The sequence below is a fragment of the Panthera pardus genome, unplaced genomic scaffold, assembly GCF_024362965.1.
Source record: "Panthera pardus isolate Hobbes unplaced genomic scaffold, ASM2436296v1 HiC_scaffold_13, whole genome shotgun sequence".
Lineage (NCBI taxonomy): Eukaryota > Metazoa > Chordata > Mammalia > Carnivora > Felidae > Panthera > Panthera pardus.
The window spans coordinates 99019282-99046911 of NW_026526688.1; the positions used below are offsets into that span (position 1 = coordinate 99019282).

General features: G+C 34.5%; 1 protein-coding gene across 1 annotated transcript in view; it reads right to left on the minus strand.

The window, feature by feature from the left end:
- Positions 1-27630, minus strand: part of FAT4 (FAT atypical cadherin 4) — a 180560-nt gene that overhangs the window by 59990 nt on the left and 92940 nt on the right. The window contains exons 5-6 of the mRNA XM_019419174.2: positions 20102-21024; positions 18853-19027 (exon numbers count right to left, since the gene is read on the minus strand). Of these exons, the coding sequence (XP_019274719.1) occupies positions 18853-19027; positions 20102-21024 (1098 nt within the window). The remainder of the gene's footprint in view (positions 1-18852; positions 19028-20101; positions 21025-27630) is intronic.

The window sequence follows — 27630 nt, forward strand, 5'->3', positions numbered from 1 at the left end:
GAAATAACATTATGTGGATGAGCTGACTTGGAATTATTTTTGTTACATTTATTTAATATTTCATATAAATGTGAAACGATTAATTTTTTATTTCCTATTCCAGCTCTGTTATCAGCATATAATGAAAAGCCAACATTGAACAAAACCTTGGCATACACTGTCCGTACTACACAAAGTTAACAGACTCTTTGTGGTGAAGGTCAGAAGCCATATTTGGTTAGATTCTGTGGGGTGTCCCAAAACTAAAAGTCAAATCAACTGTCTTTAGATGCATGTTCAAAATCAGTTTTCAAACTTTAATCTCTCTAAATAGAAACAATAGAGATCTGTTTAACTGTGTTTATCTAAAATAAAATAAAGCCCTGAATACTCTCTTTTTCTGTTTAAGGTATTAAAACTTTCCATAAAATTATTCCCCCTTATATGAAATTTAAATTCTACTTATTTCTAGCACTCAACACTTTTTAATAAAAACCATCCATTCATTCACTCATTCATTTCTCTGTAAAATGTCTATGGTGTTCCCTTTTACTCCTCACAGAATGGTGTTGAGATTCACAACCTTCCAGTATTTTTTTTTCTAGTAATCCTGTGATTTGCTGATATTCCCTTTACTACTATTTAAACCTGTTCTATGTTCTTAGATTGTAACTACTGATGGTCTATAACCAATGAGCTTTTATGCTCAAATATATAGGAACCAAAATCAGACTAGAACAAACAGACTAGAAAATTATGGAATGCAATGGATTTAGTGATGTTATATCTGTGCTCTATACAAGGAAGCTTGAATTCTCCATGAGATGAAAATGCGTATGACCAGTTGAGCTAGGCACTGTGATGAAGCATGACTGCTCCCATAAATCTATGCAATTAAATTTAGGCTACATGGTGATAATTATTGCCAAATATATCTTTCTCAGTAAAGTATTTTATATTAAACATTCCATTTCCATTAACATATTTTTAAATTCATGACTCCCAAAGTCTTACCTTTTATTTTTTTTAATTTTTATTTATTTTTGACAGAGAGACAGAGCATGAGTCAGGGAGGGGCAGAGAGAGAGGGAGACACAGAATCCAAAGCAGGCTCCAGGCTCTGAGCTGTCAGCAGAGTCCAACACAGGGCTCAAACCCACAAATCGCAAGTTCATGACCTGAGCTGAAGTTGGACACTTAACTGACTGAGCCACCCAGGCACCCCAGAGTCTTACCTTTTAGATGTTTGATTTTGTATTAAAGGAAACAAGAATTAGTCTTTACTATTGCTTATATGTATAATTAACTATAAATTACTAAAAGAGTATAATTGCCTTTTCACTAGTCACTTGATGTTAATAATGGTAAAATGATGTCACAAATATTTCATACACAAAATAGATTTGGAAGTATTATAAACACTGGAGAAGCACATCAAAATAAGACTTTAAAGATCTCACTCAACATATTAATAATGATCATATCCTTAGGTAGGCAAGTACTGGTTTAAGAAGTTTACATAGACTACATTGTGTAATCCTCATCAGTTAGTACCCCTGCTATCCCCAATATATGTTTAAATAAGCTGATAATTGGATTAAATGATTTTTCAAGGGCATAGACATAGTGAGAGAGCTGGAATTTAATCCATGGGACTTGGATGTGAAGCTGTTTGCCACTGGCAAAAAGCTGAAAGGTGTTGCTAGCAGCTGAACGGGTGCCACTCAGCGAGATGTGCTGGGACTCTGGACAAGCTGGGCCCAGAGAACAACATAAGGCACAAGTTGGAGAAAATCCCCAAGTCCATAGGTGATAGACCCTAGTTATTTGCCAGTTGAAGTTTGTGGGGCATTTGGAGACAGCACTCCTGTCAGAGACTTTCAATTTCTCATAAGGGTCCTGTTAAAGCTAACTAAATACCTTCACGGGTATCATTGATGATCAATGTTTGGACTAAATCTCTTATATATGTTTAATTATGTACAATTTGGTGAAATGGAAGTTAATTATCTGCATCATGTTGGTATCTCTTCCACTAGTTACATTTTTAAGAAAAAGAGGTAACTAGAGGATAACTGTGTTTTCATGTGGGCAAAAGAGGATGCCATGGGAAGGACAGTGTGCACACTAGGATGTATTGAGAGAGGGAATAACTAAATCAAGTCCCTAGAAGCAAAGGATAGGAGGATATGGAGGGCTCTTTTATATAGTTTACTGACATTGAACTCTACTCACTAAATCTCAGTTTCCTTTTCTGTAAAATGGGAATAATAAGCATAGAACGTACCTCAAAGAGGTACTGAGGGAAATGTAACATGCTAAGGATAGTGACTGGTATATAGTTAAAATGTATTCCTTGTTCTTGTACTTGCTTTAGACACAAGAAAAATGAAAACTTTACATTAGGAAGGTCCATTTTCTTAATATTAAAGATTTCAATTTTATAGTTCTCAGGATTTTTATTCTCCAATGAAACTTTTGACTCAGCTCTATGATAATATTATTCAGGAAGATATTTTGAGTCATCCTTTCTTCTTAATGATTCCCTTGTAGTGTAACAAAATGAGACACTTAGCTCTCAAACCTTTCATAGCTTTTTGGAGGCCATGTTGATTGGAAATTTAAAGATAAAAAATTTGGTACTTTACAGTGAGAGTTTAAAGAAGACCTAAATATTTCTGGTATGCCCATTGCTCTCTAATCAACAATACTTAAACTTGTTAAGAAATATCCCAGTAACTGCCAAGCAAAGGTTTTATCCTTGGTATTCTAAAGTGTCTGATGACACATATATGGAAAACCACATAAAATGATGACTAACTCATTTGGTCAGGAACATGTGATTTCTTTCTTTGTCTCTAAACTACATAAATATGGTTGCTGATGTGTTTTCTGAATTAGTAAGCAAAAACAGAAAAACATTGTTTACCCAGGAAAATATTCAGCAAGTTCAATCTCAGTGTCTTCATACCAGAGAATACCTAATTTTCCAAAAGATTTTAAAAGCACACCAGTGACAACAAGATGGTCCCAGCTTGAGAAGTAGCCTCATAGGTGATCCCATATCCACATGGGAGCAACGGGTCCCCTTTGCTTCTCTTAGTAGCTGCCAGAGCCCAGTTTATAAGCACTTAGGGTTCTTTTCCTATTTTCTTCAAGAATTGTCAGAATGAACCACAATTCTCCAGTGGCCTCCCCTTCTTGTTGCCCCAAAGGATGTGCATGCAGGTCTTATCTACTTTTTTCAATTTTATAAGGAAACCTTACAAACACATTGTTCTAAATTTCTAAGTCTTTTACTGAGATTTAATTAACCCTAAATTTGAATTCTGCTTCCAATATGTTTTAACTTTTATTCTTGGGAATGGGACCTAACCGCCAAACAACCAGATCCCATCTCATCCTTGTCCACTAATAGCATGAGCTCTGGAAGTCACTGCCTCTGAACTTTAGTCAGGAAAGTGAAATCAAAGGAGAAAAATGGAACGCCCCTGATTTCACATAAATCTTATTTCTACATCACTGGTCTCAGATGAAAGACACAAGTTCCCTAGTTGATGGCCCACATAAATTTTAGCACTTCCTCTCATCTGCTAATTGAATGATGAAGCCATGTTTTCATCGTTGCTTTTCTGTGTTTGGTTGTCTTTAAACTCTCTCCCTCTTACCTATGTGAGGAAGTGGTCTAGGATCCTTATGTTCCTGTTTCCTAACAGTTTTTGTTATGTCCCTTGTGAAGTGCAGCACAATGCCTACTGTTACTTTATCTTTAGTCCACACCTCTCTGTTGGCTCTAGGCTGACACATGAGACTATCTGTTGTCTCTGCTTGCAAGTTACCAAAAAGCCTCAATATTAGTATGTGAAAAACTGAAATATTAATTATTCTGTGTAAAGGTAGCCCATATTTTTATCTATAAATTGAAATATAAATGTATATATATACATATATATTTGTATATACATATTGTTGAACACTTACTTGAGATCATGTATATATATATTTTTATATATGTATTACTCATTTAACATACAGATTCCATAAAATAGGTATTAATTTTTTTTGATAAAGAATTTGAGACTCAAAGAATTTAAGCAATTTATTTATATTCAGCCATAGTGGAAAGAGAGAGCCAATTTTGAACTCAATGCCATTCTTACTATAGATGTTTTACTCTGTATTATTATTACTATCAATGTACTCTGTCATATCCTCTATTAAGTTATAAGCTAATAGAAAGCAGGAGTAATTTTATTTAATTCATCTTTATGTCAACCCATAATGCATACCATTAGACTTTGTTCTCATTCTGCAGTCTTTTCCTTTGATTCTTTATATGGAAATCTGGTCTAGTGACTGGCTGAAAGTTCAAAGAACAGAATACTTCTAGAAATATACATCTGGGAATACAGGCCTTAGCCTAAGGCTGGGGTCAGAGAAGAAAACTGCAGACAAAGGTCAAAGTTTTGGAGGTAGTCTACTACTTATAAACAGAGGGTCCCAATTAATACTGAATCCCGGGAGAAGAATCAGAATACTAGGGACCAATGTTTAGTTTGAATAGGTCTGCTAATGATGAATTATATAGGCAGTGGCGTAATAGAGCAAGATTGTTCAATTTCATCTTGGATTGATTTATGAAAAACAGACACAATCAGAAAGAAGAGGCAGGATGTAGTGACACAGACTCCTGACAGATGACAGTGAGCCAATGAAAAAGGTTGAAGGTACAAATAAAATAAAAGGTCAAGGCCTCAGAAATTTATAATTATAGAGGCCAGGAGGTGCAGTGGACATTTGAAATATACTTATAAGTTGGAAGATAAGAAGAACTTCAAATTTCATTTTGTATAATTTTATGTATTGTATACATTCATCTGTATACATGTATATATATACATATATATATATAAGTGCAAAAATAAACATGAGTAAATTGGTAGAAACCTTCTGAAATTTTTAGAGCAAATATCAAACAATGCATATGATTCTGAAAAGCATTTTTAAAAGGGTGTGAAAATAAATCACACACACAGAGACTGTTTACAACTTAATCTTCTGATAATCCATTATACTATGGTAGTTTCATGCTCTGTGTGGGTCATATTTTATATTTTTGAATTTGGAAAATGATTAAGTGGATATTGGCTTTTAACACTGGTGGCTTAATATGCTCAAGTATATCAACATAAAGTTCAAGTTAATTTAAAATGAGATTTAAAAAGAAAAAAGTTTTAAGCAACTGCTCTATCAGAAAATACATTTTTAGTAAGTGTAATAAATGAGTCTAAATGAGTAATTAAAGTTCAAACTGTAGGCAGATTACATTTTTTATGTTAACCCTTATAAATTAAACATACTTTCATGAAACATAAAAAACTATTCTGCAGAAATAAAATTTTTGCTTAACTAAAATCTGTTGCTTTGCAACAAAGCCGATTTCATTCTTGACATCAAACATTTGGTGAATAGGTCCTCTGGATGTGTGTTTGTTGTAGTAAAGTATTAGCTTCTTTTTTTTCTTTCCCAAGAAGTAAACACATTTTTCTCACAGTAAACCGTCTGCTGAAAATCTGAAATTTCAGCCGTTCTATATTAACATTAGACCTTGTGTGGTTAGATTTAAATTTGAATTCAGCAAATGTATAAAGCAAATAAGTACGGAAACTTTCGAACACGAACAGAAACTGTGTATTTTAAAAATAACATTTATAATGTAATTTATTACTGCTAATTAGTTTTACAAATATATTTATATAAGTTAGGTATATATACTCTTAGATAACACTTGATTTTTAAATTATTGCTGTAGGAATCTTCACCAAAAACACCATATTTCCTTGATAAATTCTTTTACTAAATAGAAGTGATAAGTAAAAAAGGGAAACTATTTAATAATGTTATGAAAATGACACTGAAAAGTCACACAACTATATGAATGTACTTAATGCTACTGAATTGTGCACTTAAAATAATTAAATGGTAATTATGTTATATATATATATATATATATAGCCACAATTTAAAATTTTTATAAAGTAATATATAATGTTAACAAAATATTTTATCCCGCACAAAAAGCAGGTCTTGAGGAATTACTTTTTAGAGGACTTTAAAAGAAAATCCTCAATACATGTTGAAACTCTGAAACATTAAAGACTACCTCAAATGCTAAACACAACTTGCCTCCTGCCTACTTAGTGAAAATATCTAATTATATATTTATGAAATAATGATCAAAACACACTACAAAATGATTATGCTTTATCAGGATAAAATTAAAAGACTTTTTGAAAAGGTAAAAAAAAATTCTCATAGTGAGGTCAGTTTTTACGACATTTAATGTTTATCTTTTAAATCATATAAATATTTTCCTTAATATTGCAAATAGTTTGTATCCATTTCAAAGTTGGGTCCTTTGTCCACTCGTATTTATAGCTTACATGAATAAATAGAATCTACACTGAAATTATTTTATTAAATTTTAATTCTATGCAACATAATGACAATCCTAGCTTTCACTTAACAATTTTAGAAGCTAAATCATTTGTTTTTGTATTTGTATCTAGTGAATATACAAATGAAATTTTATGTAGGAAGAATTTTTCCTACTAAAGAGTACCTGGTTTTAAAAAAAAGTATTTAAATAAATAATTTATAATAATATAATGTCACTAACATATGTGGTACAAAGTCTTACTAGAAATAAGAGGAAGCAAAACAATTGTTATCAACTTTGGAAATAAAATTCTCATCCTAGGACAAGTATTTTGTTAAAGTAAGCATATTTGGCCCAAGATGGACTCATTCATGTTAAGTGTCACATCAGCAAACCAGAACTTAACTAAGTGTCTGTGCTCAGTTCTCCAGAAACAGAGGTCAACCAACCAGTACTTGCCTCTTCAGCACAAATTACCTTAGCTCACTCCAAGTCTTCCTTATGCCTATAAGGAAAGTAACCTCGCTTTAACCAATCAGCAAATGCCCTGTATAATGTCCTCGCTCTTCCCGTTGAAGTACTAACCAGGCCAGACCCTGCTTAGCTTCTGAGATAAGACAAGATCAAGTGTGTTCAGGGCTGTAGAGGGCTTATCTGGTCTACACAAATCTCTTGCCTTGTACAGCTCTGTGAAGGTTCTTTCTGTCTACTAGCTTGGATACTGTTTGATTCATGAATTGCTGAACAAAAGCCTATGAGATCAGTAACTTGTGGAAAAAATGTCTTTCAGCAACTCTGATGGAAATAACCAAGACTGCCTTAGATGCAAATATACAACAAGTTAAATACAATTAATTTTTTTGTAATTGAAGATAATCCTGGCTCTATCTGACTTATGGAACCACTGGTGCCTTGTGGAAAGCTCTCAAGCAATTTTCATTATTAAAAATGTTCATCATAACACACAAGGCAAGCTCTTCTTCAACATTTTCCCACAAATAATGCTGACAAAATGCCATCTTTCTGGAACATTTAAAAAACAACTATCTTCCGATGTAAAATGTCATATTCCACATTCCTGACCTCTCTTTTGATTATAGAGCCATTTGTAATGCAATGACTGTCTCAGCTTAAACAATATGACAGATAGCATTCATTCAAATGTCATCATATCTTCACCAAGAAAATAAAGCATAGTTATTAGCCCTTTTAGCTTTTAGAATCAAATTTTGCAAAAGCATCATGTTTCCCCTCCATTAAAAAGTAATTTTCTATCCCTGCATAAGAATGAAGTTTAGGCCTTCTTTCAGTCATATGATAAATGTCCTTAATTAGAAATGCTAATAACTGAACTTTTCCCGTCAGACCTATTAGTTATGCTAACACATAGATGCTTCATAACTAAACTTTTTGGTCTAATCTATTCACAGAATATCTCTATATCCCTTTGTATATTAGACCAAGAACAGATAAAGAATAATGTATTTAATTTGTGAACTGATTAATTTCCCACCTCCAAATTCAATGCCAACATACACACATAGCACAACTGATTCATTGTATGTGTACATATGTGTGTATCACACATATTGTATATTAGAAAAATATCTAACACTCGTTTTACACTTTCTAAAACCCTTGGACATGCATTTCCTGATTTAAGGAGAATATCAATCCTTTGATTTCAAATTTATGAATATTCTTATTTTGCAAGCTGTTTTAATGGCTAAAAACCACTTGGTTTTTAAGGGTTTTTTTTTTTTAAATATAAAAATAACATTTAATCCAAAGAAAGGAAATTCTTATAAATGTGGTCTATGCAAAACATATCACAGTAGACAAGCTAATATGTGGAAGCAGTGAGTAATGGTTTAGAAATGTTCTCCCTGACAGGGTTACCAGTTTTAAATCCCATTTTCACTGAAAAACAGCTGCATGCTAAGCCAAGTTGCTTATCTTCTCGAATGCTTAGCTTTATTTTTTTTTCTTTTAATTCATAAAATTGGAATAATAGTGTCTAATTTACAGTGCCATTATGAGATTAAATGAGATGATATAGTACAAATTCTGGCACATACAAGCCCTCAGAATTCACGGAATGGAAAGTTTATGACTTTCCACGTTGTATCTACCCCAATGTCTTCTCTAAGAACTAAGCTTTCATGTATATCTCCCTGACATCTCCACTGGATATCTCATATCTAAAATGTACCATATCCAAAAATTAGTTCTTGATAATTTATCTTAAAATTCTTCTATCTCCCTGTCTCCAAATTTCTAAGGCAAATATTCTAGGACTCCTGTTTGACTCATCTGTTTTCCTAACTTCCCACGCCTCCTATTCGATCATTGAGTCCCACTAGCTCTATCTTCAAAATGGATAAGATATTTAGCTCGTTACCTCCACACCGTCACCTTATGCCAAATACTATTATCTCCTTCAGGGATTGCTGTCATGGTCTTTTAACCAGCATCTCTATTTCTGCTCTTGCTCTTTACCACCACTACAAAGCCAGATCTCTTCTCCATGAAACCAGATCTTTCCAAAATCTCTCGGCACTCTCTGTCCAAAACCCTAACAGGGCTTCACCTCTTTGTTTGAACAAAATTAAAATTCTTTACCCTGCCCTAAAACATTTGTGTGATCTAGCTTCTGCTTCCTCCATCCTCCAAGAGTGTCTTTTTTTCACCCTTGTCCAGCCATCCAGCACCTCTTGCAGTTCTCTGGGCATGGTCAACTCCATCTTTGCCTCAGGGCTGTTTCATCTGCCAGCAACACTGTTTCCCTAGATTTCCACATTTCACTTTCTTGACTATACTATCCTCCAGTTCCTCACTCTGTGCCACTTAACCTGCATTATTTAACTTCATAACAACACAATATCAAGATGCTTGTTACACATTAATATAGCCTATAGAAGCAGAAGAATCTCATTGACTGTAATCAGAATTCACTTATAAGGTCTATTAAATTAGCTTCATGGGGGCGCTTGGGTGGCTCAGTCAGTTAAGCATCCAACCTTGGCTCAGGTCATGATCTCGTGGTTTGTGAGTTTGAGCCTTGTGCCGGGCTCTGTGCTGACAGTTCAGAGCCTGGAGCCTGCTTCACATTCTGTGTCTCCCTCTCTCTCTCTGCCCCTTCCCCATTCATGCTCTCTCTCTCTCTCTCTCTCTCTCTCTCACACACACACACACACACACACACACACAATAAATACCTTAAAAAATTAGCTTCATGGTTTGATTTTAATAAATCAATGCAATGCAAAATGACAGCTGGCAGGGATCATTGATAATATTCTCATCTTCTACCTGGAAATTCTAATGAATTTTTTTGTATCTTCTCCTACCTAGCAATTTAACTTGAACAATGGCTAAATTTAAGCCTATTTTCAAAAGATCAATATTGAAATTACTGATTCTAATTAATTTGGCTTCACGTAAAAATATTTTGAACATTGATTCAATGTATTTGGAAAAATAAAAATAACAGTTAAATGTCTTATTCATTAGAGTGCAATGAACAACATATAAGAAGAAAAGCTTTATTAAAATTGCATTTTTGGAAATCTGTGTTATTCAGAGAGTCAGCAGATCCTAATTCATAAATACAGTATACATGAACAAGAACTCAGTTAACAGGCAGAAATCCTTGATATTGTTCTTGACTCTGTCAGTCTCATTCTTCAAGCTCTGGCAAACTGCCTAATTATTCCAGGCCTCACTTTTCTTATCTCAAATATAAAAAAAAATGGTCTGGTTCATCTCCAAGAAGTCCTCTGGCTATAAAATTATTATTTTAAGTCAAATTTTTCTAATTTGAAAGTGTTTCATATGTAGTTCTCTTTCAAAATCCTTCCATATTACACACTGAAATACAACAAACATCCCTCTATTGTCATATCACCTTGTTTTAATGTTTTTTCACACACTAATTCAGTTCCCTGAAAGAGTAGTGGCAGATAGTAATGACTCACAGATTCTAAAATTTCTGGTGAGGGCAGAAAATAATCTTGCATTAAAAGAATGTATGTATATACATATATATATATATATCAAACCTGAAAAAATTACTTGTATAAATGTATATCTATTGGAACGGTTTATCTAAACACCAAAATTCCCATGACAAAAGTCAAAACAAGTGAAAGTTTTCATATTACGTTTATATGAAGAGTCATAGGCCCTTATTATTAAGCCATGTGAAGCTAAATACCATACGTGTGACATATTTCTATAGCTAAAAAGGTGCTGGGTATTTGAGTGATATGGAAGGCTCACACTTTTTTTTTGTTTTGTTTTGGGAAGCCCATGTATTAAAGAATTGCTAAATGGTAACACTTCAAATGCACATAATTTCTTCTTATGCAGATTTTGAATTAGTGAATTAAATTAAGAAAAGGTAGGGGGCACAGCAGAGAGTAGAACAAGACCTACCTAGAAACATCTAATAGATAACAGAATTGAATGAGATCCAGAAGGTTCAAGGGAAAGTCATGAGAACATAGCTCAACCAATATTTTAAGTATCTGAAACTGAATTAAAGCCATAAAATGCTTCACTGGGTCCTTACATATGACTGCAATTTATCACATCACACTAAACACTCCAGAGCCTTAAACACTTGTGCTGTTTTTTCAAAGCAGAGGTCAATTTGAATGACCACAACCAATGTAGAAAAACTTCTGGAATTTCAGCCATGAGTTTACAAAGATTGGTGCTTTTCCTTTTGGTAGGACCTTTGAAAAATCTGCAAGTGATAAATATACAACAATAAACTAAAAGCCTGGTAAATAAAATATGAAATAACAGTTGCATATTAAAATAACAAAATGGTGATGATTGATTATCATGACTTTTTACCCATTAAATCATTTTATCATTTAACAAATGTTTAGTAAGCACCTGTTATGTCACAGGTTCTGTTCTGGGTGTTTCTGGCAATTAATTTTTTTTAAGTTTATTCATTTATTTTGAGAAAGGCAGAGACAGCACGAGTGGGAGAGGAGCAGAGAGAGAATCCCAAGCAGGCTTCGCGCTGTCGGTCCAGAGCCTGACATGGGGCTCAAACTCACAAAACTATGAGATCATGACCTGAGCCAAAACCAAGAGTGAGATGCTTAACCTACTGAGCCACACAGGTGCCCCTCTGGCAATTCATTTTTGCACAAGACTTAGGAAGTTACATTCTATTGGAAGGATATCTATTGATAGAGTTTGATTACTCCACACACTCATGTATGATATTAGATTTTCAGATAATAATTGGTTTTAAGACAAAATCACAACAAGGCAAAGTGATAGTAAAACTGGAGAGAAGGGATTACATTAGATTGGTGGTCAGATAAGTCCTTTCTGAGGGGTGCCTGGGTGGCTCAGTCAGTTAGGTGTCCGACTTTGGCTCATATTAAAATCTCACGGTTTGTGAGTTCGAGCCCCACGTTGGGCTTTGTGCTGACAGTTCAGAGCCTGGAACCTGCTTCGGATTCCGTGTCTCCCTCTCTCTCTCTCCCCTTCTTCTGCATGCACTTTGTCTCTCTCTCTCTTTCTTTCTCTCAAAAATAAGTAAACATTTAAAAAAAAAGAAAAAAAAGATAAGTCTTTTATGAGAAGTTGACATCTCACCTAGATATAATGGCAGAATGACTAAAACATGAATGTGTCTGGCCTTAAAAAAGAAAAGAAAAAAGAAAAAGCCAGCTACAGGGTAGAACACTTTAGACAGAGTGAAGTACCTGAACATGGGGGCAAAGGCAGGAGAAGGTTGTCAATTTTTAAAGGCCAGATTATCTGACATTGGCAATTTGCAATAAAAGTGATGGCAACTACTCTCCAGAAGCAAGTCACCTGATTGGTGACATTTACTGGTTTCTGTGTGTCAAATGTTTCCACACTGGCTGATGTCAACCCATCAACACGATGACACTGAATGCAGAGCTAGAGGTGACAGTGGCTGAGCCTGCCCAGTTCGGGAAGGCAGGTACCTGATAAAGGTGGCAGTGGGTGGGGAAAGACCAAGTCAGAGAGGTGGACAGAGGCCAGGTCACTGAATGCTATGTGTCATGGTGAGAAGTTCAGGCTTTATTCTCAGAAACACTGGAGTGTTTTTAAGCAAGCGATAGGGCATGATGATCTAATTTATAGTTTCAAAGTTCATGAGATGCTTGAAGAATGTACTTTGGGGAGAAAAGTTAGGCAGTTAGGGAGCTATTATATTAGTCCTGGCTTAGACCAAGGTGTTGGTAGTGGAAATGAAGAAAGTGGAAAAATTCAGGATATTTTTCAATATCTTTTTAAGGAAGAAATCTACTTGCCAATGCAGTTGTTGAATGTGGGGATATGGAGAAAAGGGAACGAAGAAGGATAACAGCAATTGGGAAATTGTGGACAAAGAGAAATTTATGGAGGGTAGGGAGTCAAAAAATTTTATCTGGGCTTACTGAGCTTGAGATGTTCAGCAAACAAGCTGACTAATATTAAACCTAAAAGTAAATCATTCTCATATTTATTTCTGCCAGTAAGCTTTTCATGTAGAAATTGGTATATTCATTTTATCAATATGAACATGAGGGTAACTTAACCAAGGTTATGTGGCTAAGAAATGGCAGAGGTGAGATTTGAACTTCAGTTTAGCTACAAAACTATGTATTTACCTCAGGCTATACTTCCATTTTGTAACTTAATTCTCTGAATTAATTTTTTAGGTTATTGCTTTGGGCTCCCTGATAATTCACTGCAACTTACTACATTAAAGTCATATTATTTTATTTATTGCATATATAAGACAATGGTAAGGAAGACTCTTATAAGGAAGGCTACTTGGGAAGAGAATGCTAAATCATGTGAAGGGCATTAACTGCTTTATAGCCAACGCCCCTCTTAAAAGCAACCACATAGTGATAGGTTCTCTGTAGTACCTGCATTACTGTGCCAAGCTGAAGCTTTAGCCTCCTAGGAATTGGTACTTGGTACAAACTATTTCTATTTCTAGAAAAAATAACAGGAATACAGAATTAAGGGGAATATTTATATTTTTAATTATACACAAAATATTATTCTGAGTTATACTTTCAACCCATTACATTACCATTTAATAATTTAAGCCTATAGGAAAAAAATGAGGTCGAATTATCTTACTCTGTTCTGGTTTTGTTATTTAGCAATGTAACATTCAGCCCCCCCACACGTGATAGTGTGGTTGTAGCTCATTTTAAGCAGTAGACAGGAGTAGTTAGAGAGTTTCCAGATGTGCTGCTTTATACTCATGCAGTCAGTAAATAAAAATAAAATGAGAGTGCAATGCTAATATTTTCTCTCCCAAAAATATTAAAAGATTTAAAGGTTTGCTGATAAAAACAAAAACAAAAACAAAAACAAAACAAAACAAAAACAGCTGATTCAAGTATTGCCATATTGCCAGAGTTGACCTATCTCTGGGCTGCCACAGGTAAGAATTTTTAAAAAGCAATGGGAAAGTAATTTGTGGGCTAGAATAAAACTGTCAAACTTTTTTCTTGTTTAGAATTCTTTGATATTTCCTGGTCCTTAGAACATGGCAAATTTGAGAATAACATGGCATCTGGGATCTAAAGCTGCCATATTTTTCTGAGTTTTCTCATGTCACCTACCAATTTGACTTTTAAATCAAAGAAGTGAATCTGTATTTTAAATCTTGTGTCAGAAACTTCATGGTTGGAATACAAGATTAAACGGCAGATTCTTAAGCCTGATACCTCAAACTCATGTTCTCTCACAAAAATGGTTTATTTGTGATACCCAAAGTATGCAAATGAATGGCATATAAAATCATTGTCACATAGGAGTTCTAATGACTTTAAAATAATTCAGTACAACTTCCCACACAACTTCTGATTGTTTTCTACATGATCCATATTAAGTGATCTTCAGATACCTAACTAAGTACTTTTTGTCTAGGAGCCTCAGACACATGAGCTCATATCAGGGCAACTCAAAAAAAACAAAAAACAAAAAACAAAAAACAAAACAAAAAAAAAAAAACCACTCTCATCAAAATCTGTACTTTCGGACAAAGTTTAAGAAATTCTCAGGGTGCCTGGGTAGCTCAGTTGGTTAGGTGTTCAACTTCAGCTCAGGTCATGATCTCAGTTCTGTGAGCTCAAGTACCGCATCGGGCTCTGTATTGCTAGCTCAGAGCTTGGAGCCTGCCTTGGATTCTGTGTCTCCCTCTCTCTCTGCCCCTTCCCTGCTCACGCTCCGTCTCTCTCATTCTTAAAAATAAATAAACATTGGGGCGCCTGGGTGGCTCAGTCGGTTGAGCGTCCGACTTCAGCTCAGGTCACGATCTCACGGTTCGTGAGTTCGAGCCCCGCGTCGGGCTCTGGGCTGATGGCTCAGAGCCTGGAGCCTGCTTCCGATTCTGTGTCTCCCTCTCTCTCTGCCCCTCCCCCATTCATGCTTTGCCTCTCTCTGTCTCAAAAATAAATAAACATTAAAAAATAAATAAATAAATAAATAAATAAATAAATATACATTAAAAAAAAAAAATTTAAGAAATTCTCTAATTTCCAGGCTGCCAAAATGCTGAATCTCATTTACATCTCCCATCATGCTCTCTAACACCATATTTAAGGCACTAAATGACAAACTTCCAAATACCTTAATTTTACTGATAATCTGAATTTCCATAACTTATTAATACTCCTATCTCAGTATTTGGCAGGATCAATATATACATGGTCTTTCCATTTCTCATGTAGTGCCAATAATCCTTTCTAGAAATTAGAGTTATACTTCTATTATTTGTCCTGATATTAAGAATTTTAGATCCCCAATTTTCCTCAGACTCAAGGCTGATGGCATCAGTTTGACTCGCTGGAACCAGGGCTTGGTTCTTGCATAGTCTGCACATGTAGATCAATGTTTTATTGAATCTCCTCCTCGTGAAAGTTACTCCTAACAGGCTCATTCACCCACGTCTATTAGAAGAAAACACTTTTAGCTCTATCATTTCAAGGTTTTTGTTTTTTTGTTTTTTATTTTTTGTCTTTGTTTTTGTTTTTGTTTTTTTTCCCCAAATGAAATGTCCCTTCCATATTGTCATTTTGATGGAGAAATAGCACTACAAGTGATGGTTAACTTTGCTGGTCAGTCCACAAAATCCTCTTTAACTGTATTTTGGTTGAACTATAGTTTTAAAAATCTGTGGTCCTCTTGAATAGTGAAACATTTACTATAAAATACATTCTTTGGAAGTTGAAAAGAAATATCTGCTACAAATTAAAAATTTCTAAAGTAGTAAAGTATAAAATGAAACTTAATGTGAACTACGATTTTTAAAAAATGTTTATGAAACCAATACATCTATACATCTTTTAATAATAATACTTATGTAGTAAGGGACAGGGCAAATATTTCTAAGAATTTTACAGTATTTAAAGTGTATGAAGTACAATTCTTATTAAAATCATTATATACACTATGTTATAGGCATATTTAGCAATTTAACATAAGTTGTATCAATTAAACCTTATAATAAACTACTTTCTAGTTATTATTATCCCAGTTGTAATGAAGAAGATACTGAAATTGAGAGATAGTACATCTTACCTGAATCACAAAGAAAATTATGACAGAACCAGAATTCAAACTGAGATAGATTCAAAGTAAAAGTTTTTATCATTTTATTATACAGATTAATACTAAGTTTTGGTTTGCAAATAAAATGATTTTGGCAATCAATATTATTTTTTTCAAATTTGACTTTGCCTACACACTAAAAATTCAGTATACTCTGAACTTGCAAGTAAGCAACTAAGCTATGCTAAGGTCTGAATCATACTCTGCCACATAGCTGTGTGATCCTGAGCAAATTATTTAAACACACTGAGTTTGGGTTTACTGTAAGTAAAATCAAAGTAACATGCAAGGTTTTGAGATGATAAAGAAAAGTGATGTATAAAAATGGGTTAATGTCTGTAAAACCTGTTATACTGCATGACACAGATGGATATAGATATAGATATAGATATATAGATATAGATATAGATATGGATATATATATATAGATATAGATATAGATATGGATATATATATATATATGTAAATTTCCTTCTTCTTCACAATATCCACCACCCCTTGACTACATAGACATACAAAAATAATTTAAATTCTCAGAATCCCCTGGTTGAAAACAAGCACTCTTGTCTACATGGTTACATTCTTTCTCTACCATGATTTTTGACTTAGAATATTCCAAAGTACAAATCCTCTGATGGAGAACTTGTGGGCTGTGCCCGCTCATCCCAGATCACCCTGCGCTGCAACCTAACTCTTGCAATCACATCCTGCTTCCCACCCAGGGATGACTTCTCTGTGACACACATTCTGTGCACAGGTTTTATAGTGACTGATGCCTTAGCCAACTAGATTTCTGGTCCTGGTTTCTCCTTCCCCACTTCACTTTTACAAAGGCTATGTTTTCACGCATGCATAGAACTGACCACACATTTCCAGTACTAACTGGAGAAGGAAGCTAAGACTAGGGTGTTTTAGTAATAAAACCTTGGTTGTAAATATCTGACTACCAGTGTCTACTCATTTTTTTTCTCTCTTCTATCCAAGTGACTATTGAAATACTGGATTGATATGAGCAATGTAGTAGTGACTGTATTTCTTACATAAGAATGCTTACCCTTTGTGCCAACTGACCATGAAGCACATTACTGACTATGCACATAATAAAACATGTTTCAGATAAACTTGGTTTAAACTTTACATGGTTACCACACCATATTCTGTTCATTATTCCTCAGGATTTTATAGTTTGCAAAAATATAACATGGTCATTCACACATATTTTCAAAAAGGCAGAGACTGTGGTTTTCTCTGTAGGCAATAGTCTCAGATAATGACAATCCCAAGAGTAAATGGCAAATAATATATAAGAGCCACCTGAATTAATAATCATTGGCACTATCATCTGAATACCGAATATAAATCGATCATGACTTGTAATCTCAAAATCCCCTGCTCTTTTATGAGAAGTGGTGACCTGAAACAATATATTGTATACTCCAAAATTGGTCATATATAACAAAAACTTAATGCCATGTTCATCAAAAACCTATCAACAACAGTAAAACGAGGACAGTTGTAAACTCAAAATTGTTCTTCTGTATCAGTATCCACAAATCTACATGAATATATACTGTATTCATGAATACAAAATTATATACGTAGATATAGATATAATTTTAGTCCTTTGAGGTTCCAACAAATCTCTTTGGCTTAAAGCAATTTCAACAAAATTTTAGAAACTATGTCAACATTATCAAATTCTTTAATCCTTAAATAATAAGTTGTGTGGCTATTTTTATAAATGAATGTCACATAAGGCAATGTTTCATGATTCATTAATGCCTCTGGAATTCAATGATCAATTCATTCATTCAATCATTTCTTCAACAAATATTTAAGCAATACATACTTTCTTCAAGGCATAACATTCCTTTGACAAATTTTTAATTATTTCTTTTTTAAATTTTTTTTTTCAACGTTTTTTATTTATTTTTGGGACAGAGAGAGACAGAGCATGAACGGGGGAGGGGCAGAGAGAGAGGGAGACACAGAATCGGAAACAGGCTCCAGGCTCGGAGCCATCAGCCCAGAGCCTGACGCGGGGCTCGAACTCACGGACCGGACCGCGAGATCGTGACCTGGCTGAAGTCGGACGCTTAACCGACTGCGCCACCCAGGCGCCCCAACAAATTTTTAATTATTTCAATTTTGAATTAGAAGTTTCAGTATTTAGAGACTCAATATATGCAAAACAAAATGGTGGTAAATAGTAATATTATTTTTTAATAGATTGTATTTTGTACCACCTGCTATACAACTTTACATAACTACTGCTTACAGACATTAAATGCTAGCATATACTGTTTTTCATTATTTCTATGGTAGTCACTATGCTGCTAACTCAGTGAGGATGCCAGGTTCTCACTGATACTCCTTTTGGAGCTCTGTGGGGCTTCATCAAATGCCTATTATGGCTACTTACAAAACCTAGACGACTAATGAAGAACTCTGGACCCACTTTATTACCCACTATGGCCAGTTAGAACCATTGAATGTTTTAAAGCTGAAAGTGCTTGAAATGCCTCATGGCTCAATTGGTAGAGTATCAAATTACCCTCAAAAGTGATGGCCAAGTGGGCAGGGAAACATTTGGTCTTACAGGAATAGAGCCCTGTTTGTATTGTACTCAAGCCTTTATCACTTAGATATTTATACACAAATTTCACAAAGTGATATATCTGCTATAAATTATATAGATACAATTGGAGTGCCAAGAATTCATAAATTCTTCAATAAATGTTTAATTTCATGGTAGACAAATATACTTTTATTTATTTATACTGTGAAGAAATTCTTCATAACCAGACAAGGCATACCTGAATCTGTAGCTGTGATCATCAAGACAAAGTGTTCCTTTGTCTCACGGTCCAAACTCTGTGTTACTCGAAGTTCTCCGCTAGCTGAGAGAGTAAAAGCATTGTCTTCATTACCACCAAATAGAACATATGAGAGTTTGCTATTAGGACCTTGATCATCATCTCTTGCCACCACCTGTAGGAGAGAATAATACATGCCAGGAATGTGAATAAATCTAACACAATGTCCACCACAAAATAAAATGTATCATTAAAAATAATGGGGTAGAGGCATCTGGGTAGTCAGTTAATCGTCTGACTCTTGATTTTGGCTCAGGTCATGATCTCACAGTAGTGGGATCGGGCCCTTCATCAGGCTCCCCGCTGACAGCTTGGAGCCTGCTTGGGATTCTCCCATTTCCTCTGTCTCTGCCCCTCCCCTGCTCACACACTCCCTCTCTCAAAATAAATAAATAAACTTAAATACAATGAGATAAAGTCATATGTACCAATATTAAAAGGTTCCTGAGACACATTTTAAAGTTTCGAGTAAAAAGTAAAAATGGTACAGAGTAGTATGTACTATTTGTGTAAAACTATATATAAAATCAACTTATAGTATTTTTGGAAAGCTTCACAAAAATTTTTAACAAAAGTTCCATCTAGGTAAGGAGGCGAGCAAGTAGAATTTTTGTAAACAAGTTTTCAAACATTTACATCATTTTATCTTCTCACTATGTTTAGATATTACTGTTATAGTGAAACAATTCAAAATACACAAATACATAAAAGTGTGCAACATGAGTATCCACAAAAGAACATAATTGTAATGTGATATTTTAATCTATGAGGAGGAAATCAGTAAGTTCTTGGGTATAGTTTTTATAAACCTTTCCTTTTCGAGATTTCCTGTATCTGCAGGTAAGCATTTATGGAGACAATGAGAAAGAGAGTGGGTGAAGCATGAACACTGTAGGAGAGGGTTGATATTTATTTATTTTTGAAAAAGTTTTCATGTTTATTTATTTTTGAGAGAGAGACAGGGCACAAGCAGGGGAGGAGCAGAGAGAGAAGGAGACACAGAACCCAAAACAGCTGTGCTGTACAGTACAGAGCCCTACGTGGGGCTCAAACCCATGAACCAAGAGATCACAACCTGAGCTCAAGCCAGACACTCACCTGACTGAGCCACCCAGGAGCCCCGAGTGTTGACTTTTAAATTAGATGTCTTATAGTGAACATAGTATTTATTTTATTTAAATACACTGACCTGAAGAATTGTTCTGGGCAGTGTCCCTAAATTCTCAGGGACATTTACAGAATATGGAGATAGCTCAAACATGGGAACAAAATCATTAATATCCAGTAGAACAATGCTGACAGTGCAGGTGTCAGTTCTGGGGTTACTTCCCCGATCTGTTGCCTGAACAGTTAGTGAGTAAGTAGGAGTTTTTTCTCTATCCAAAGGCTTAGCCACAGTGATGGCACCTGTGACAGAGTCGATGCGAAATTCCTGATTGGCATTACCATCAACAATGCCATAGCGAACCTGTCCATTTGTACCTTCATCTCCATCTGCTGCGTATACTTGTATTATATCTGTTCCAGTAAGTGTGTTCTCATTAATCTCCACTTTATACAAGGCCTGCACAAAAACAGGGTTGTTGTCATTGATATCAAGCACCATAACTACAACTTCTGTAGATGAAGAGAGAGCTGGTTGACCTTTGTCTGTAGCCACCACTGTTAGAGTGTAATTAGAAACCTCTTCTCTATCCAGTTCTCCAGTGAGCCTCACTTCACCATCAATGGTCCCAATACTGAACTTGTTTCCCAAAGGGTTCAGCAGGGTGTATTCAATATAGCTGTTTGGGCCACTGTCTGGGTCAGTTGCTTGAGCTTTGAAAACAATAGTATCAATAGGTGTGTTTTCTGGAATGTATGTCAATTTAGGGGAAAGAAATGTTGGTGGATTATCGTTTACATCCAACAAAATAATGGAGACATGGGCAGTGCTTGTGAATCTGGAGGCTGGAAGTTGTGGCAGGTCATGTGCTTGAACAACCAGGTTGTAGAAGGACTGACTTTCCCGATCCAAACTTTTAAGGACTTTCAGTACACCATTCTTGTCCACTGTAAACTGACCGAGGCTATCACCTGAAGCAATGCTATAAGCCAACTGGGAGTTGATGCCTGAAATGGAAGGGAAAACATTAAATTTTCTTGAATGTGTGCTGATTACAGACCAAGTTGTACCAAACATTCTGGCATAAAACTTTGCATATTTGATATATGATGCCCCAAACACAACTTTGGATGATTTAGCCACAGTTAATTGTTTTGTAAGTAATGCATACACATAATTCCTTGTCTGTTAACTTTTGTTCTGAAAAGATGTTTACAATCTGGTGAACAAATGGTCTATATAATGCCTACAATTTACTACGATGTTGAAATGTTAAATTACAAAATTAGAAAGGAGAAAAATATTCCAGAGAGCGAATATTTTTCTATATACTTTCTTATTTCTATCAAATGGTTCCTGAGGGTTCAACATTAACAGTGCCACAGTCTATACTATTAGCCAAACATTTAGAACTTCAGTAATTTATTGAGGTTGACACCAATTTTCAGAGAAGGGTAATAAAATTTTCTGATGTATGGCATTAGTCATGTTTTAAGCCTACTTTTACATTTCTTGTCAGAACCAATAAATACTTTTTAATTCTTATTAAGCATCTGGCTCATGCCCTTTGTGAAAATAATTCTCTCTCAGATTTTATTATGTACACTTAATGTGTTTTAAAAGTATTCTTTGAAGGAAATGTTAGCAGTAAAGTTACACATAAAAGGCTGCAAATATAAATGCTCACCCTATATTATTGGGCTATATTTAGATACTATTTTATATATTTTTCTTACAACATGTGTCACTTCTTAATTATAAAAAATAATATATAATTTCCTATTTCAGAAAATGACTGCAGAGAATATTCTCACAAAAATGATGTGGGGAATGGATTGGTCAATTGTTTTTAGTAAATAATTTGAAAGTAAATAACAGAGAAGCAGTGAAAACAAAAAGAAATCAGATTTCTTGCCCCAGATTTATGTTTTCTTCACTTGTGCATAATGCTACGCACATTTTTATATCTCTTCCTAAAGATGTTGGGACACTGTTGGATATTCTAAGTATTGTTAAGAAACATTGCATGTATCTAGATAATTCATTCTCAACAAGGATTTTATACTCTCGGATTTTATGCTAGGGAAAATCTGTTGAGTTATGTTAATTGCTGACAAATAGTTCCTATTTTTCTGAAGTTAATTTAAACTGTTTAGGCATCAGGGGTGCTTGGCTGGCTCAGTCACTAGAGCATGTGACTCTTAATCTCAGGGTTGGTTCAAGCCCCATGTTGGGTTTAGAGATTACTTAAAAACAAAAAACAAAAAACAAAAAACAAACTATTCAGGTGTCAGAAATGATATCTAGTCTGTCCCAAGAGTCTTCTAAAGCAATTTGATCACTCTTTTTCTCTTTTTTTTTTTTCTTGAAAAATACTCTTTCTTAGAAGCCTATTACTACTTGAGTTAGCCCTTTTTTTTTTAAACTTTTTTTCAATGTTTATTTATTTTTGAGAGACAGAGACAGAGTCTGAGCAGGGGAGGGGCAGAAAGAGAAAGAGACACAGAATCTGAAGCAGGATCCAGGCTCTGAGCTGTCAGCACAGAGCCCGATGTGGGACTTGAACTCGCAAACCATGAGATCATGACCTGAGCCAAGGTCAGACCCTTAACCGACTGAGCCACCCAGACGCCCCTACTTAAGTTAGCGTTTACCGTTTTTTGAAACTTGTCATGTTCCTTGTGAAGGCAAGTTTTAGTTGAGTAATGGTATTTTCTTTTCTACCAGCTAAGGATTGCCTGCTCTTAAAAAAAAGAAACATGTTAGAATTACTCTTTCCCTGTGATTTTATGGTCTCTATCTAATGTCCTTTGTCTATATGTTGATATAGAGAAGAAATTTTTATGAAAATAACTTTCAGACACTGACTTATTCATAAAAATCTCCAGGATTGAATAGATCTTTGAAAAGGTAGATTTTCCTCCTCATTGTGAGTTGTGGCTTTTAATATTTATAGTTTATTTAAAACTATTCAGAAGTGAACAACCAGTGTAAAGTTCAGAATAATTAGGACTCTGAAGATCCGGAAAAATATGAATAAATAAAGCTAATGGGAGTCAAAGGTCAATTTACCAGGAAGAGATAAAGAGAATTTTAAGATCTGGATTGAACAAGGTCAACAGTCTACTTCAACCTTTGACTTTATTTTTTTTTTTTTTAATTTTTTTCAACGTTTTTTATTTATTTTTGGGACAGAGAGAGACAGAGCATGAACGGGGGAGGGGCAGAGAGAGAGGGAGACACAGAATCGGAAACAGGCTCCAGGCTCCGAGCCATCAGCCCAGAGCCCACGCAGGGCTCGAACTCACAGACCGCGAGATCGTGACCTGGCTGAAGTCGGACGCTTAACCGACTGCGCCACCCAGGCGCCCCCAACCTTTGACTTTAAATTCAAAGGATGGGGGAAGAAAAAGTTCCATCAACTGGTGCAAAAAAATTTCCATCAATTGGTTCAATATATAGAGATTTTATATATATAATATTTTATATATTTCTTATTTCAGAAAATATATACACCTATATATCCCTAAAAAGACATTTAATTTAAAAGATGTATATTATATATTTTTAATATACTTGTAAGTCGTTTTTTACTAAGGAAATTTTCTGCATTTTTTATGGCTAAACCCATCAGTAAATATTGAATTCCTATTCTTTGAGGCACAAATTCAGACACAATTATTACTGAGAAAAAGCTATGAAAACATCTGGATAAAATAATACCAACAAGCAGAGATATAAAATTTAGCTCTGTGAAAGCATATAAAATCTTTCATGCCCAAGATCAAAAGAAATTAGAAAAACTGACAAAATCACACATGGCTACAAAGTGATGGCCTAGCATTTCTACATAAATCAATTGGAATTCAAGCAATTAAATCAAGGATCTGAACACTCTGGTCCACCATGTTTGCCACTTCCTTGAGTAAACAACTACATTTCAGAGGCAAAAAGAGAATGTGATACCAAGACGTTATAGCCTCCTTGTAAACAGCAGAACAGCCTCTTTTTTTTAAGGAAAAAAAGTATGGTGAGGCAGTTGGGTGGGGTAAGTAGTAAGTATTAAACTTTAACAAGAATTACAAAAAAAGAAAAATTTGATTTTATATTCAGGTTCATAATGACAAATATTGATATTAGATAATAACAGTAAGAGGAACTCATGATAACAATCATCTCTGAGAAAATAAACATAAAAATACAACAACCTTTGCACAAAATACTGCACCACCATCTGAAAAACAGCTCTCATCTCAGGAACTTCATGAATCCTTCCCGTTGCAATTACAGGCCACAAGAGCCACCCATATATTACCTTACTATAAAGAAAAGGACTTTTCCTTTCTGACAATTCTAAATGACTTTGGGCATGTGCTCTACAGCTAGAAAATAGATGTGGATAGAGAGAAGCTCAAAATTCTCCCTAACGATTTGTAGTTTCCTAAAAAAAATACAGAGCTCATATCATTTGTCTCTCTCTGTCCTTTGCATCAAATACTCGAATCACGAAACAGTACATACATTATTTTAAAATTCTGTAATTTACCCATAAGCAATGGGACTTGAGTTTAGTGGGATTTTATAGCCCACCAGGTCTTTAAACTTAAAACTGTTCATATTTCTAGCCATTTGTGTTCAATGTTCTGAAAGTGGTTTAGGCGCATGATTCTTTCTGGCAGTTTTATTGTGCATGTGTGGTTGTATTGAGTCTTTGTTTCTGTTTTTGTTTTTTTCAGTCTCGAGAATTATTTAGTTCCAGAAAATATAGCACGTAACATAGGTATATAGTTCTGTTATGAAATGTGTGTATTTATTCACAATCCCTAAACATGATTTAATTAGGCTACAATGAACTAGCATTTGTCAACTTATCATACAGCTGTAAGGCACAGAACTGTTTCAGATAGCATTCAGCTTTATGAAGCGATTTCAAAAAAAGGTCATCAAGTCAATGGAATATGAAACTTCTTTAATTTGAATGCCTGCAATTGTACCAAGCATATACAGGTGAACTTATTCAGCAATAATTACCATTGCTCTATTCTCAAAATAGTCTATGACTCCCAATATTTTGAAAAGCATATGCATTTATTTCTAGAATAACATAATAACTACCAAAGCCAGTTTATTTGCATTAAGTTCGGTTTATAACATTTTGCCTCAATACAATACTTTTTAAACTATACACAGGGAAGCCTTGAGATTAATACATATACTATTTGTATTGTAAAAATAGTAAAATATTTGACCTATTTTTACTAAATAATTCTGTAACCTAAAATTTTAGGTGAAACTCTGGAGAATCAGAAAATATTAACTTTATTTTTATATAAAATTTCCTCAAATGACAATACTCTCCCATCAGGAACCTTTTGATCACAGATTTAGATGAATTTGTTTTGTATTTTATTTTATTTTATTTGTTTTATTTTATTTTATTTTATTTTATTTTATTTTATTTTATTTTATTTTAAAGTTTATTTATTTTGGGAAGAGAGAGAGAACAAGTGGAGGAGAGGCAAGGAGAGAGACAGAGGGAGAGAGAGAATCCCAAGAAGGCTCCACGCTCAGCATGGAGCCTCAGGTGGGCTTGAACTCACAAACAGCAAGACCATAACCTGAGCTAAATTCAGATGCTTAACTGAGTCACCCAGGTACCCCGAATTTGTTATTTTTTTAAAAAATATCTAAATAATAATGCCTGTGAAATACTTTGAGAACTATTTAGTGTGATTGAGTTGGTAATTTTAAACAAAGAAGGTTACCCTGGTTCAGTCTTATCATTATCCTTGAAATTCAGAAAGAATAGGAACCATGTCCTATATTTTAGGCCAAAGTACAGGAAATTACAGTGATAAAAACATTCAAAACTAAAACAATGGAAAAATGTAGCTTGAAACTTTTACTCAACACAATTAAAGGAAAAGAAATGCATGAAGAGTAAGTTGAAGTCAATGGTTAATATATGGCTGTGAATAATATACTGCTTTAGGAATATTCCAACAGGCTTTCACAAAGAAAGTTTCTTATTTGCTATTGTTCAGTTCTCTGTATTTGAAGGTATGAGGAAAAATAAAATTTAATCCAGAGGAACACACAGTCCTGTGAAGCAACGGTCACTCTCTAGTGCATAATAAATACATCACAAAGAAACATAGCAAAAAAAAATTCTTCACTACAGAAAAGTCAGGACCAGTCATAACGACAAATAAGATATTGATATGCAGAGAGCAGGTAAACTAATGAAAGTTATAACACCGACATCAACTTCCAAAATTGGGATTAAGCTCAATTGTATATAAATGCCAGTTGGAGCCAATCACAGAGCTGGGCTGGTGTAAATGAAATAGAGTGAGCAATGTTCTTAGGCCAAGACTAGTTACATGCTAAATATGCCACGAATATTGGTTATTATTAGCTATAGTAGTAGTACTAGAATTACAGATACTTCTTTTTTAGATATACACCTGCGACCAATATTAACTGTGCTTGTATATAAAAGGGGAAAACTTCAAAATGCACTTAATGAACTCTAAAGAAAGTATTTCCAATTTTGTGAATTGAAACATATATAAAATAATGTGCTTTTTGCCTGTCATATCTTTCTCAGTGACACTTCTAGACAATTCTGAAAGGAAACTAAGTATAGAGGAGAATGTTGAGATACAATGGTATTCCGAAATTACATTAATCATCCAAGTCAGTAAGAACCAGGAAATTCTAAATTAAGGTTGATATGCCTATGTTGTTAGGCATATCCTCAGGCTCGAGACCTATTTCCTCTTGAAAGTTCTGTCCCTTGTTTTCTCAAGAGATAGGACATCTAACTCATCCAATAAAAGGGGAAACAAGGTATTAACTTTCCAAACATATCAGTTAAAGACTGATAATATGCACAATGTTATCTCTAGTGCTATATTATATAATATGTGTATTTACAAAACAGGTTTTAGAATAAAGGCCAGGAGAGTTATATTTTAAAAGAAAGTTTGCCAAATGATTTTGCAATAAATAAAATCAAACACATGTAAAGTCTAGAGTTAAGGTGAAATCTCAACTTGATTATATAGCATAAGTTAAAGAGATCTGGAATCATCTTTTCAGTCAAAGCATGAAAGCTTGCTAAAATATTATTAGAAGCTTTCTGTTGGAAATATACAACTAATTATGCATTCTTAAGTATTTTTTTAAATGTTGGTTTTCCTTTTGCTTCCAAATTTTATCCTTTATATGTTAAAGTTATAAATGTAGACAAATATTTTTACTAATTTGACAGAAGCCTAGTAAAAAACTGTTTTAGGACTTCTACATTATTAAACTGCAATACTGTAAAAAAGGAAGATAAAGAGGTTTTTTTTTCATGTTTATTTATTTTTGAGAGTGAGAGAGAGAGAGACAGAGCGTGAGCAAGGGAGGGGCAGAGAGGGAAGGAAACACAGAATCCGAAGCAGGCTCCAAGCTCCGAGCTGTCAGTACAGAGCCCAATGTGGAGTTCGAACTCACAAACTGCCAGATCATGACCTGAGCCTAAGTCGGATGCTTAACCAACCAAGCCACCCAGGTGCCCCAGAAGACAAAGTTTTTGAAATGATAACAATGCATGCTGTGTAACT